The 12,373-nt window shown below is 43.2% G+C and overlaps 1 protein-coding gene across 4 annotated transcripts in view; it reads right to left on the minus strand.

Annotated features, from left to right (window-relative positions):
* LOC134354630 (regulator of G-protein signaling protein-like) overlaps positions 1-12,373 on the minus strand; it is a 182,983-nt gene that overhangs the window by 42,370 nt on the left and 128,240 nt on the right. For all 4 annotated transcript variants that reach the window (XM_063063659.1, XM_063063660.1, XM_063063662.1 and 1 more), the window contains 2 exons: positions 10,157-10,295; positions 1,157-1,281 (listed from right to left, as the gene is read on the minus strand). In XM_063063659.1, coding sequence (XP_062919729.1) covers positions 1,157-1,281; positions 10,157-10,295 — 264 coding nt within the window. The remainder of the gene's footprint in view (positions 1-1,156; positions 1,282-10,156; positions 10,296-12,373) is intronic.

The raw sequence follows: 12,373 nt of genomic DNA on the forward strand, positions 1-12,373 counted from the left end.
CGGCAAGTTGACGGTGCCTGGAGGTTTATGGCAGGGAGTTCCTCCCTTTTGCCGCCTGCTATCGGGGACTTGGGAGTCGATCGACTTGGGACTTTGAGATTTTTTTTTTTTTACTGTGCCCATGGTCTGTTCTTTATCAAATTATGGTATTGCTTTGCACTGCTGTAACTGTATGTTATAATTATGTGGTTCTGTCAGTGTTAGTCTTTGGTCTGTCCTGTTCTCTGTGATACCACTCCGGAGAAACATTGTATCATTTCTTAATGCATGTATGCATTTCTAAATGACAATAAAAGAGGACTGAGTGTTCTCATAATCTAAAAAAAAGTACTGCAGTATTTGTGATATTTACAACATAGAAGGCCATTCATCCCACAGAGCTCATATCAACCAAAGGTGGACAAAATTAATCCCACCTTCTAGCTCTTAGTCTCTAGTGTTGAAGGTCACAGCCCTGCAATTACTTATTTGGGTACTATTTACACCTGGGGAAAGCCTCCACTTCCACTACTCTTCCAGGCAGAATTCCAGCACTATTCCACCACTCGTGAGTGAAATTATACATTCTCATCTCTCCTCAGCCCTATAAATTAAACCTTTGGCACTTGAACCCTCTGCTATAGGAAAAAATCATATTATTTATCATATCTTGGCCTCTCTCAGTTTTATACACTTCAACCTAATCTCTTATCAGTCACTCTGTCTAGACAGCCTTTCCTCTTAATGATAATTCTCTAGTGCTGCCATTCTCATAAGTATCTTCTGCACCCATTCCACTCCAGTGTTGTCGCATTCTTCTGCATACTGGTGTTGACTCGAAATGTACAACACAGAGCAGTGACCTGCAGCAGAAGACATTAAACCAGGGATTCACAACCTGGGGACCACATACCCCTTACTTAAGACTATTGGTCCATGGTCCATGGCACAAAAAGGGTTGTGAACCATTGCATTAAACAGATGTTGGCCAGCAACAAACCACCAGCCCAACACTGAACTCCATCAAATTCAGGGCAGCAGCATGCTATTTACTTCTGGGCCCACAGACCCCACTACTACACTGCTGGCTATTCAGGTCAGGTGCCAATTATCCTGAGACTTAGAAGGCATCAGTCTGACTAGGCAGAATGATGCCCTGTGCAACCTGGAGACTGACCTTTTCCAGAAGTGTAAGAGAGGGAAGATCACAGCCATGCGTGCACTGTGAAACAAGTACGGTTCCAGTACTCCGTGCCGTGTTGCCATAAGGATCCGGTCTTTCTCATACTCCGAAATATTCACCTGTCCAGGGGGAGAAGTGAGAATGAGTGTGTCAGAGAATTAGACTTCTGCTGCTTTCTACTACAAGGGGTTCCCGTTAATCATGAGTTTCAGGTCCCATTCCTGTCACCTCACTGAGACTGAAGTGTTTCTTCAGATGAGTCATTATATTCAGAATCAGAATCAGGTTTATTATCACCGGCAGATGACCTGAAATTTGTTAACTTAGCGGCAGCAGTTCAAAGCAATACATAATATAGCAGAGAAAAATAATAATAATAATAATAAATAAGCAAGTAAATCAATTATATATATCGAATAGATTAAAAAATGAGCAAAAACAGAAATACTGTATATCAAAAAAAAAGTGAGGTAGTGTCCAAAGATTCAATGTCCATTTAGGAATCAGATGGCAGAGGAGAAGAAGCTTTTCCTGAATCACTGAGTGTGTGCCTTCAGGCTTCTGTAGCTCCTACCTGATGGTAACAGTGAGAAAAGGGCATGTCCTGGGTGCTGGAGGACCTTAATAATGGACATTGCCTTTCTTAGACACCGCTCCCCAAAGATGTCCTGGATACTTTGTAGGCTAATACCCAAGATGGAGCTGACTAGATTTACAACTCTCTGCAGCTTCTTTTGGTCCTGTGCAGTAGCCCCTCCATACCATTAAAGCTCTATCTGCAATATGTCACGGATGTAGGCCATTTGGCTCATCACTTTCATGCTAGCTCTGGGAAAACAATCCCATTAGCCAATTTCCATCTCTGTCCATTTCTTAATCTCTCCGATGCATTTCCATTAACTCTCCTTTGATTTTTCTTTGCTTACACCAATGGCCAATTCATTTTCTTGTCCTGGGATATGGGAGGAGACCAGAGCATCTAATGTAAGAACATGCACATGCAGTCAAGGGAGCGTAAGCAACCTCTAGACAATTAGCAACCAATGTCACGACTATTCCCGGGTCCCTAGGGTTGTGAGACCATAGCACTGCCTGCTGTGCCACCATACCATCATAGCATGATTTCTAAAAGGAATATGGGAGTTTTCCCAGGACGCTGGCCCAAGTATTTATCATTCAACCAATGCCATCGAATAATGCTGACATTTATGTTATTGGGGTCTGTGGGATCTTGTACACAATTTGGTGACGCATTTACTGTATTGCAAGTGTGACATTTCTAGAAGCACATTGTGAAGCATTTTGGGATGTCTGGAATTCAGGAAGAATGTTACAAGACACTCTAAACAATAATGTGTTTAGTGAGATTATAGGAACAGACTCATATATTTTTTGCATTTAGAGAGAAAAACAGCAATGGGGAATGATGATATAAAGTGGGTGCTCTTGTACACCAGCCACAAAACAAACATACAGATGAACACGAAGTTTGCTGACCTTTATTGCAAAAGGTTTCGATTTCAAGGATACTTTCCTACAAATACCTAGGGCCTCGGTAAGACTATGCCTTGAATATTGTGTGCATTTTTCGTCCATTGACTTAAAAAAGTCATGAGAGGGCAGGAAAGGTTCATCAGATTGATTCTGGGAATGCTGGGACTGTTCAATAGGAGAGATTAGACTGTCTATTAGAGTTTAGAAGACTGAAAGGAAATCACTAAGGCATTTTGAACGGAGGTTATATCCCTTTTAGAATCAGGAATCACAATCTCAGGATACAGGGTGAGTTTAGGAGCAATTTCTTCACCCAGGATGGTGAAGCTGCTGCTGTATTGTCTACCAGATAGCTTCTTTGTTCTGCATTAATTGAATAAGTGTTTTCTCACTGGTTAATTTTTATATGTAGATTAGAATGGAAATCTAGACCATAAGAATTAGAACATTTGGCCCATCAAGTCTGTTGTGCCATTTCATTATGGCTGATCCAATTTTCCTCTCAGCCCCAATCTTCTACCTTCTCCCTGTATCCCTTCATGCCCTGACCAATCAAGAACCCATCAACTTCTGCCTTAAATATACATAAAGACTTGGCCTCCACAGCTACCCATGGCAAACAATTCCACAGATTCACCATTCAATGGCTAATCTAGTCTTAGACTCACCCACCAGAGGAAACATCTTCTCCATGTCCACTCTATCAAGGCCTTTCACCATTCAATGGGTTTCAATTAGGTCGCCCCTCATTCTTCTGAGATCTAGTGAATACAGGCCCAGAGCCATCAAACGTTCTTCATATGACAAGCTGTTTAATCCTGGTATCATTTTTGTGAACCTCCTCTGAATTCTCTCCAGTTTCAGCACATCTTTTCAAAGATAAGAGGCCTAAAACTGCTCACAATACTCCAAGTGAGGCCTCACCAGTGCTTTGAACATTACACCTTTGCTTTTATATTCTAGTCCTCTTGAAATGAATGCTACCATTGCATTTGCTTTCCTCATCACAGACTCAACCTGCAAATTAGGGCACAAGGACTCCCAAGTCCTTTGCACTTCAGATTTTTGTATTTTCTTTCCACTTAGAAAATAAGTCAACCCTTTTATTTCTTCTACCAAAGTCCATGACCATACACTTTCCAGACACTGTATTCCATCTGCCGTATCCTTTCCTACTCTCCTAATTGTCTAAGTCCTTCTGCAACCTTCCTGTTTCCTCAATACTACCTGCCCCTCCACCTATCTTCGTATCATCTGCAAACTTTGCAACAAAGCCTTCAATTCCATCATCCAAATCATTGACATGTTACGTAAAATGAATCAATCCCAACACAGACCCCTATGGAACACCACTAGTCACCGGCAGCCAACCAGAAGAGGCTCCCTTTATTCTCAATCTTTGCCTCTGCCAATCAGCTTTATCCATACTGGAATCTTTCCGTAATACCATGGGCTCACAGCTTGTTAAGCAGTCTCATGTGTGGCACCCCGTCCAAGGCCTCTGAAAATGCAAGTGCACAATATCAACCTTTGTCTATCCTGCTTTTTCCTTTTTCTCTGGGTATAAAATAGTTAAACACAAGGCGCATCAGCTTAATTTTCTTAGTCTCTTGTCTGGAAGCCTTCTGCTAGTAGCTTCTACTCCTGTTTCCTTTGTTCTATCAACTCTTAATAAGACAACAAGAAGCAACAAGTTTTGTATTTCATTCCTGTCTTCTAAAAGAACCTTGGATTTAAACATCAGAATCCATCAATTCCCTAAAGGTTAATTATACAGGTTGAGTCGGTGGTAAAGAAGACAAATATAATGTTAGCATTCATTTTGAGAGAGCTAGAATATAAAAACAAAAAAATCATGCTGAGGCCTTATAAAATATTGAACAGTCCGCCTCTGGAGTATTGACAGCTGTCTTGGCCCCTTATCATAGAAAAGATGTGCTGGCATGGGAGAGGGTCCAGAGGAGGTTCATGAGAATAATCCGGGAAACGAAAGGGTGAATGTATGAGAAACGTTTGATAGTTCTGGGCCCGTACAGAGTTGTTAGGGATAATAACTCAGCCATGATGGAATGGCAGAGCAGATTTGATGGGCCAAAGTGAAGTGCGTAAAGTGCATCCAGCAGCAGCTCCTTGGAGACTGTGTTAGGGATCTGGAGCAGCATAGAAAACATAGAAAATAGGTGCAGGAGTAGGCCATTCAGCCCTTCGAGCCTGCACCGCCATTTATTATGATCATGGCTGATCATCCAACTCAGAACCCTGCACCAGCCTTCCCTCCATACCCTCTGATCCCCCTAGCCACAAGGGCCATATCTAACTCCCTCTTAAACATAGCCAATGAACTGGCCTCAACTGTTTCCTGTGGCAGAGAATTCCACAGATTCACCACTCTCTGTGTGAAGAAGTTTCTCCTAATCTCGGTCCTAAAAGGCTTCCCCTTTATTCTCAAACTGTGACCCCTTGTTCTGGACTTCCCCAACATCGGGAACAATCTTCCTGCATCTAGCCTGTCCAATCCCTTTAGAATTTTATACGTTTCAATCAGATCCCCCCTCAATCTTCTAAATTCCAACGAGTACAAGCCTAGTTCATCCAGTCTTTCTTCATATGAAAGTCCTGCCATCCCAGGAATCAATCTGGTGAACCTTCTTTGTACTCCCTCTATGGCAAGGATGTCTTTCCTCAGATTAGGGGACCAAAACTGCACACAATACTCCAGGTGTGGTCTCACCAAGGCCTTGTACAACTGCAGTAGTACCTCCCTGCTCCTGTACTCGAATCCTCTTGCTATAAATGCCAGCATACCATTCGCCTTTTTCACCGCCTGCTATACCTGCATGCCCACTTTCAATGACTGGTGTATAATGACACCCAGGTCTCGTTGCACCTCCCCTTTTCCTAATCGGCTACCATTCAGATAATAATCTGTTTTCCTATTTTTGCCACCAAAGTGGATAACTTCACATTTATCCACATTAAATTGCATCTGCCATGAATTTGCCCACTCACCCAACCTATCCAAGTCACCCTGCATCCTCTTAGCATCCTCCTCACAGCTAACACTGCCGCCCAGCTTCGTGTCATCCGCAAACTTGGAGATGCTGCATTTAATTCCCTGGTCTAAATCATTAATATATATTGTAAACAACTGGGGTCCCAGCACTGAGCCTTGCGGTACCCCACTAGTCACTGCCTGCCATTCTGAAAAGGTCCCGTTTATTCCCACTCTTTGCTTCCTGTCTGCTAACCAATTCTCTATCCACATCAATACCTTACCCCCAATACCGTGTGCTTTAAGTTTACACACTAATCTCCTGTGTGGGACCTTGTCAAAAGCCTTTTGAAAATCCAAATATACCACATCCACTGGTTCTCCCCTATCCACTCTACTAGTTACATCCTCAAAAAATTCTGAGATTCGTCAGACATGATTTTCCTTTCACAAATCCAAACTGACTTTGTCCGATGATTTCACCACTTTCGTAATGTGCTGTTATCACATCTTTGATAACTGGCTCCAGCAGTTTCCCCACCACCGATGTTAGGCTAATCGGTCTATAATTCCCCGGTTTCTCTCTCCCTCCTTTTTTAAAAAGTGGGGTTACATTAGCCACCCTCCAATCCTCAGGAACTTGTCCAGAATCTAACGAGTTTTGAAAAATTATCACTAATGCATCCACTATTTCTTGGGCTACTTCCTTAAGCACTCTGGGATGCAGACCATCTGGCCCTGGGATTTATCTGCCTTTAATCCCTTCAATTTACCTGACACCACTTCCCTACTAACATGTATTTCGCTCAGTTCCTCCATCTCACTGGACCCTCTGTCCCCTACTATTTCTGGAAGATTATTTATGTCCTCCTTAGTGAAGACAGAACCAAAGTAATTATTCAATTGGTCTGCCACGTCCTTGCTCCCCATAATCTATTCACCTGTTTCTGTCTGTAGGGGACCTACATTTGTCTTTACCAGTCTTTTCCTTTTTACATATCTATAAAAGCTTTTACAGTCAGTTTTTATGTTCCCTGCCAGTTTTCTCTCATAATCTTTTTTCTCCTTCCTAATTAAGCCCTTTGTCCTCCTCTGCTGAACTCTGAATTTCTCCCAGTCCTCAGGTGAGCCACTTTTTCTGGCTAATTTGTATGCTTCTTCTTTGGAATTGATACTATCCCTAATTTCCCTTGTCAGCCACGGGTGCACTACCTTCCCTGATTTATTCTTTTGCCAAACTGGGACGAACAATTGTTGGAGTTCATCCATGCAATCTTTAAATGCTTGCCATTGCATATCCACCGTCAATCCTTTAAGTGTCATTTGCCAGTCTATCTTAGCTAATTCACGTCTCATACCTTCAAAGTTACCCCCCTTTAAGTTCAGAACCTTTGTTTCTGAATTAACTATGTCACTCTCCATCTTAATGAAGAATTCCAGCATATTATGGTCACTCTTACCCAAGGGGCCTCTCACGACAAGATTGCTAATTAACCCTTCCTCATTGCTCAAAACCCAGTCTAGAATAGCCTGCTCTCTAGTTGGTTCCTCGACATGTTGGTTCAAAAAACCATCCCGCATACATTCTAAGAAAAGCAGCTGGAGGACCTTAGGCTTGTGTGGGAGAGTGAGGAGATAATCCATCAGAGTTACAGGGATGTAGTCACCCGTAAGTTGCAGGAGGCGAGTAGCTGGGTGACTGTCAGGAGAAATGAAGATGTGAATAGGCAGTTAGTGCAGAGCACCCCGTGGCCATTCTCCTCAATAATAAATATACCATTTTGGAAACTGTTGTGGGGGATGACCTCCCAGGGGAATGCCATGGAGACCAGGTTACTGACACTGAGCATGGGTCTGGGAAAGAGGGAGAAGAGTAGTGATATGGGACTCAATAGTCAGAGGAACAAACAAGACATTCTGTGGATGTGAACTGGACACCCAGATGGTTGTTGCCTCCTAAGTGCCAGGGTCAGGATCTCAGATCATGTCCACAACATTTTGGACATAAGAAGAAAAAGCAAAGAGATCCTGAAGGAAGAACTTAGAGGGCTAGGCAGAAAGCGGAGAAGCAGAAGAAGAACCTCTAGGGCAGTACTTGCTGGATTGCTGCCTGTGCCACGCACCGGTGAAGATAGAAACAGGATTAATGTGTGGCTGAAAAGCTGGTTCAGGGGGCAGGTTCGTAGTGGATCTCAAGAGAGTGAGTTTGTTGAAAGCCTAGAAGATGGCTTTTTAGAGTAGTATGTTATTGAGCCTTCTTGGGGATCAACTATACTGGATTGGGTGTTATGTAAGGAACCAGAGGTGATTAGGGAGCTTGAGGTAAAATAATCCTTAGGAGGCAGTGATCACAATATGATTGAATTCAACTTGAAATTTGATAGGGAGAAAGTAAAGTCTGACGTAGTGGTATTTCAGTGGAGTAAAGGAAATTACAGTGGTATGAGAGAGGAGTTGGCCAAAGTAAATTGGAAGGAGCTGCTGGCAGGGATGTCAGCAGAACAGCAATGGTGTGCGTTTCTGGGAAAAATGAGGAAGGTGCAGGATAGATGTATTCCAAAAATGAAGAAATACTCAAATGTTAAGATATTACAACTGTGGCTGACAAGGGAAGTCAAAGCTAATGTATTTACATTAATGTTTTACACAAAAGAGAAGACATACAACAAAGCAAAAATTAGTGGGAAGACGGAGGATTGGGAGTTCAAAACTCTGAGATGCAAAGAGAATTGGAAGTCCTTGTGTAGAATACCGTAAAGGTTAACTTGCAGGTAGAGTCGGTGGTGAGGAAGGCAAGTACAATGTTAGCATTCATTTTAACAGAACTAGAAAACGAGAGGAGGGATGTGATATTGAGACTTTATAAGGCACTAGTGAGGTCTCACTTGGAGTATTGTGAACAGTTTTGGGCTCCTCATCTGAGAAAAGATGAGTTGGCATTGGAGAGGGTCCAGAGGAGGTTCACAAGGATGATTCCAGGAATGAAAGGGTTATCGTATGAGGAACACTTGATGGCTCTGGGCCTGTACTGACTGGAATTTAGAAGGATGGGTTGGGGGAGGTCTCATTAAAACATTTTCTATGTCAAGAGGCCTAGACAGAGCAGATGTGGAAAGGATGTTTCCCATGGAAGGGGAGTCTAGGACAAGAGGGTACAGCCTCAGGATAGAGGAGCATCGATTTAAAATAGAGATGTGGTGAAATTTCTTTGGCCAGAGGGTGGTAAATTAGGAATTTGTTACTACAGGCTACAGTGGAGGCCAGGTCATTGGGTGTATTTTAGGCAGAGATTGATAGATTCTTGATTGGCCATGGCATCAAAGGTTATGGGGAGAAGGCCGGGAAGTGGGGCTGAGACGGAAAAATAAGGATCAGACATGATTGAAAGATAGAACAGAATCGATGGGTAAAATGGCCTAATTCTGTTCCTATTTTTTATGGTCAATCCCATGCCAAATATTTCACTTTCTTTTAATCAAGTGGAACATGATAAATGATTTCCTGAAATCCAAATCTGCCAGCATGGGCACTCCTGAAATGTCTTGTACCAGGAGGTTGAGAACAACCTCAAAACCACAACTGCTGATTTTTGTCGGCTTAAAGCAACAAGTGGTATGAAGCAAAAGTTTATCTAAAATGTTCTATTTTTCATGATTTTTGATACTCCTGGTATCCTCTCACTGGGATACAGTCTGTAAGTATAGCAGGGAACAGTGAATTCTTGGCGGTGTAGCACAGCACAGACAGATGTGCGAATGAGCTGTAGGAGGGGAGCCCAATGGGGTTGGCACCAGGCAGTAAAATTTTGTACTGGCTCAAACTACCTTAAACACAAATGGTAGGTTAAAGTGAACTTGTGCCTCGATACTAGCTTGGCAACGGTTTCATAAAACTCCAGGGCAGAAACCCTAAAGAGAAAGACTGTTCTGGAGGTAAGCCCTGGACTTGATGTAAATTATTTCTGCCTACACAGTGCCACTCTTCCCCTCCCTCCTGGTGTAAACTCTGACTAGGCTATGTCCCTCCTGATGACAGAGGGTTTCCAGTCTATGATGAGGGATGTACTATCATTAAGAGCGCCCTGGGCACTCAACTTTGACGTTCAGCGTTTGTGCTAAACACCTTTCCTGGAACTTCGGGCATCTCATCATAATCACAGCTTTTATAGCCTGTGAAGCAGCGTGACCTTTCTACATGGGGACAAAGATAAAGCACAAAACTCACTGCACTGAAGTTACGAATCCAAAATGTTTCTGTGGGCTGGATCTTTACTCAGACTTATAAAGCTGGGCAATGCCAAGCACAGAATGACCCCCGGTTAGTCTGGATTCCCTGAACTGTGTAACACACTCTAAGGCAGGACTTGTCAACGCTTTTTATGCCAGTGAGCCTTACCATTAACTAGGGGTTCGTGGACCCCACTTTGGGAACTCCTACTCTAAGGTGATCCCTGTCCAGGGTATTTTTTAGGAGGAAGGAAAGTAAGAGGAACAGAGGCTATTGCTCACCCGGAGACGTGGAGGATTGTCTGCCTGCAGGAACAACTTGAAGATCATTGCCACTCTGGCCCGAAGCAATCCCTCATAAATGTCATCATGCATCCCCATTCGGGCCATAATGATTGCCGCTTCTGATCGCCTTATATAACTGGAACGGAACAGAAATTATCAGCAGGCATACCCAAGAACTTAAAATCTCAATCACTCAAGGTCCTAATATACTCTCATTCCTGGGATTGCTGGGGAAACTACGTATATAGTTGGAACTTTGTACTTAAAGTTTGGTTTACCAACTTTTGGAGTGGTTAATGACACTGTTTTGGGGGAGGATTAATTTTCTATTTCTACTGTCCTAAACTGGACTGAATCTGAACCTTTTGGATGGATTTTTTTTCTCTCATCTACCATTGCATACATGTCTTGGCAATGTTGTATTTTGGTATGCAAAAGATTTTGCCCAACCACGTGCAGTTTGTTCCACTCCCGGTCTCTATCTGCCTACCAGCTTCTGACTGGAACGTGACAGTGTTACTCTTTTCTATCTTCTCTTTGTTTTGGTTTTTATGACCAAAACACATTTTATGTGGCGAATATTTTGGGGGTGTGGTTTGCTTTAAAATAACTTTAATAAAACAACAAAGAAACAAAATTTGTATTAATATCTTGTCCTTGATGTCTTGGGATGCACCGTTCCCCAGGAACTCTCACCATTCATACGAGGCCTAAGCAGACGTTGTATGCTTCCTTCTTGGAGCTACCCAGTCAGGTGTGTAATCTCAGCAGAGAAGCCTCTCTGATGGCTCACTTACACTACCTGGATCTGTGAGTGACCAAGCCCAGGAGCAGACCAAGTAGTACGGCCCTCTGCCTGAAGATGAGAGATGTGGAGTTGGATTTGGGAAGCACCCTGCTTAAGTACTGAAATAGGCTGCAATCTCAAGCACTTCATATCAGCTGTCTATATACTGAAGTGAATTATAGAGTTATCTGTGAGTCCTTGAACTAGCTTACATCCCAGCCTCCTGAAATTCATTCACAACCCACACAACTCTCACTACCAATACTCACAGGCATGCACCCTCACTATAATTCACATCCTCTGTTGCTATAACTGCTCATGCACGTTCTGACTACAGTCACTCATATGCATTCTCATCAGCCCACATTTACTGTAACCATTCAGAGGAATGCTCACTCTCGTTGTCTTGGATATTTCACTTGTGATCGCAAGTCTCTATTGGACAGTGACAATGTAAGTTACCAAAGGACTGTTGCCGTTGTCTGGTGGAGGGACAGTGTACAGAGATGTGTGGTCTCAGTTGTAGTGAGAACTAGGACTCAAACCTCAGACTTGCTTACTGCTGCAGACCAGATGAGCGATGCAAAAGCATGGTGAGCTCAGCTGGGGCCTGGCCTCTTCTGTCGGTGCCGCCCTCCCGTGTTTGTGTGGTGGAATAACAGGCTGAATTGAGTATGTCTCTGTATACTGCCGAAAGGTTGCACCATCAATTGCTGGACATTGTCGCTCAGGGTCTCGGACTATATATTTGTGTTTTTTTTAATATGCTTCTTTGTTCAATATTTTGAATTGTGTAACTTTTGTAATGCTCAGTTATATTGGCTCGTATATGTCTAAGGGAAATCCCACCCAGCACCTGCCTGAACGCTTCCCACTGAGTCGGTTGCGGTCCACTGCCGCACGAATCAATCCCAAACATCAATCATCAGCCAGCACACACAGTACACTTTACCAAGTACACTTTATAGATATTACTAAGTCTATGAAATTAATATATATTCGATACAGAAAAGGAAGTAATGGAAAAAAAGGCACCAGACTTATCAAAGTCCAAGTTCTTCGTGCACAACCGTTGGAGCTCAATAAATTCCTGACGACCACCCGGATCCTGTCGACTCACGGCTCGGGACCACCCGGAGCCTTTTGCACGTCCACCGTCCTCCCTGTCTCTCCTTCGACTCCCCGCCAAAAACCCCGTCCTCCGTTCTCCCCATCTCTCCTCCGACTCCCTGCCAAAACCCCCATCCACCATCCTTCCCGTCTCTCCCCCGACTCCCCACCAAAAACCTCGTTCCCAGTCAAATGAGACAGCATTATCACCCGAAAAGACGATAACATGAATACCCATTGGCTAATAGCACCCTGCTGTCTGTATTAACCCAAGCAAATATCTAGATAGAAACTTTCTCAGCATTGAACATAACAAA

Source organism: Mobula hypostoma, chromosome 12 (genome assembly GCF_963921235.1).
Source record: "Mobula hypostoma chromosome 12, sMobHyp1.1, whole genome shotgun sequence".
NCBI classification, from domain to species: domain Eukaryota; kingdom Metazoa; phylum Chordata; class Chondrichthyes; order Myliobatiformes; family Myliobatidae; genus Mobula; species Mobula hypostoma.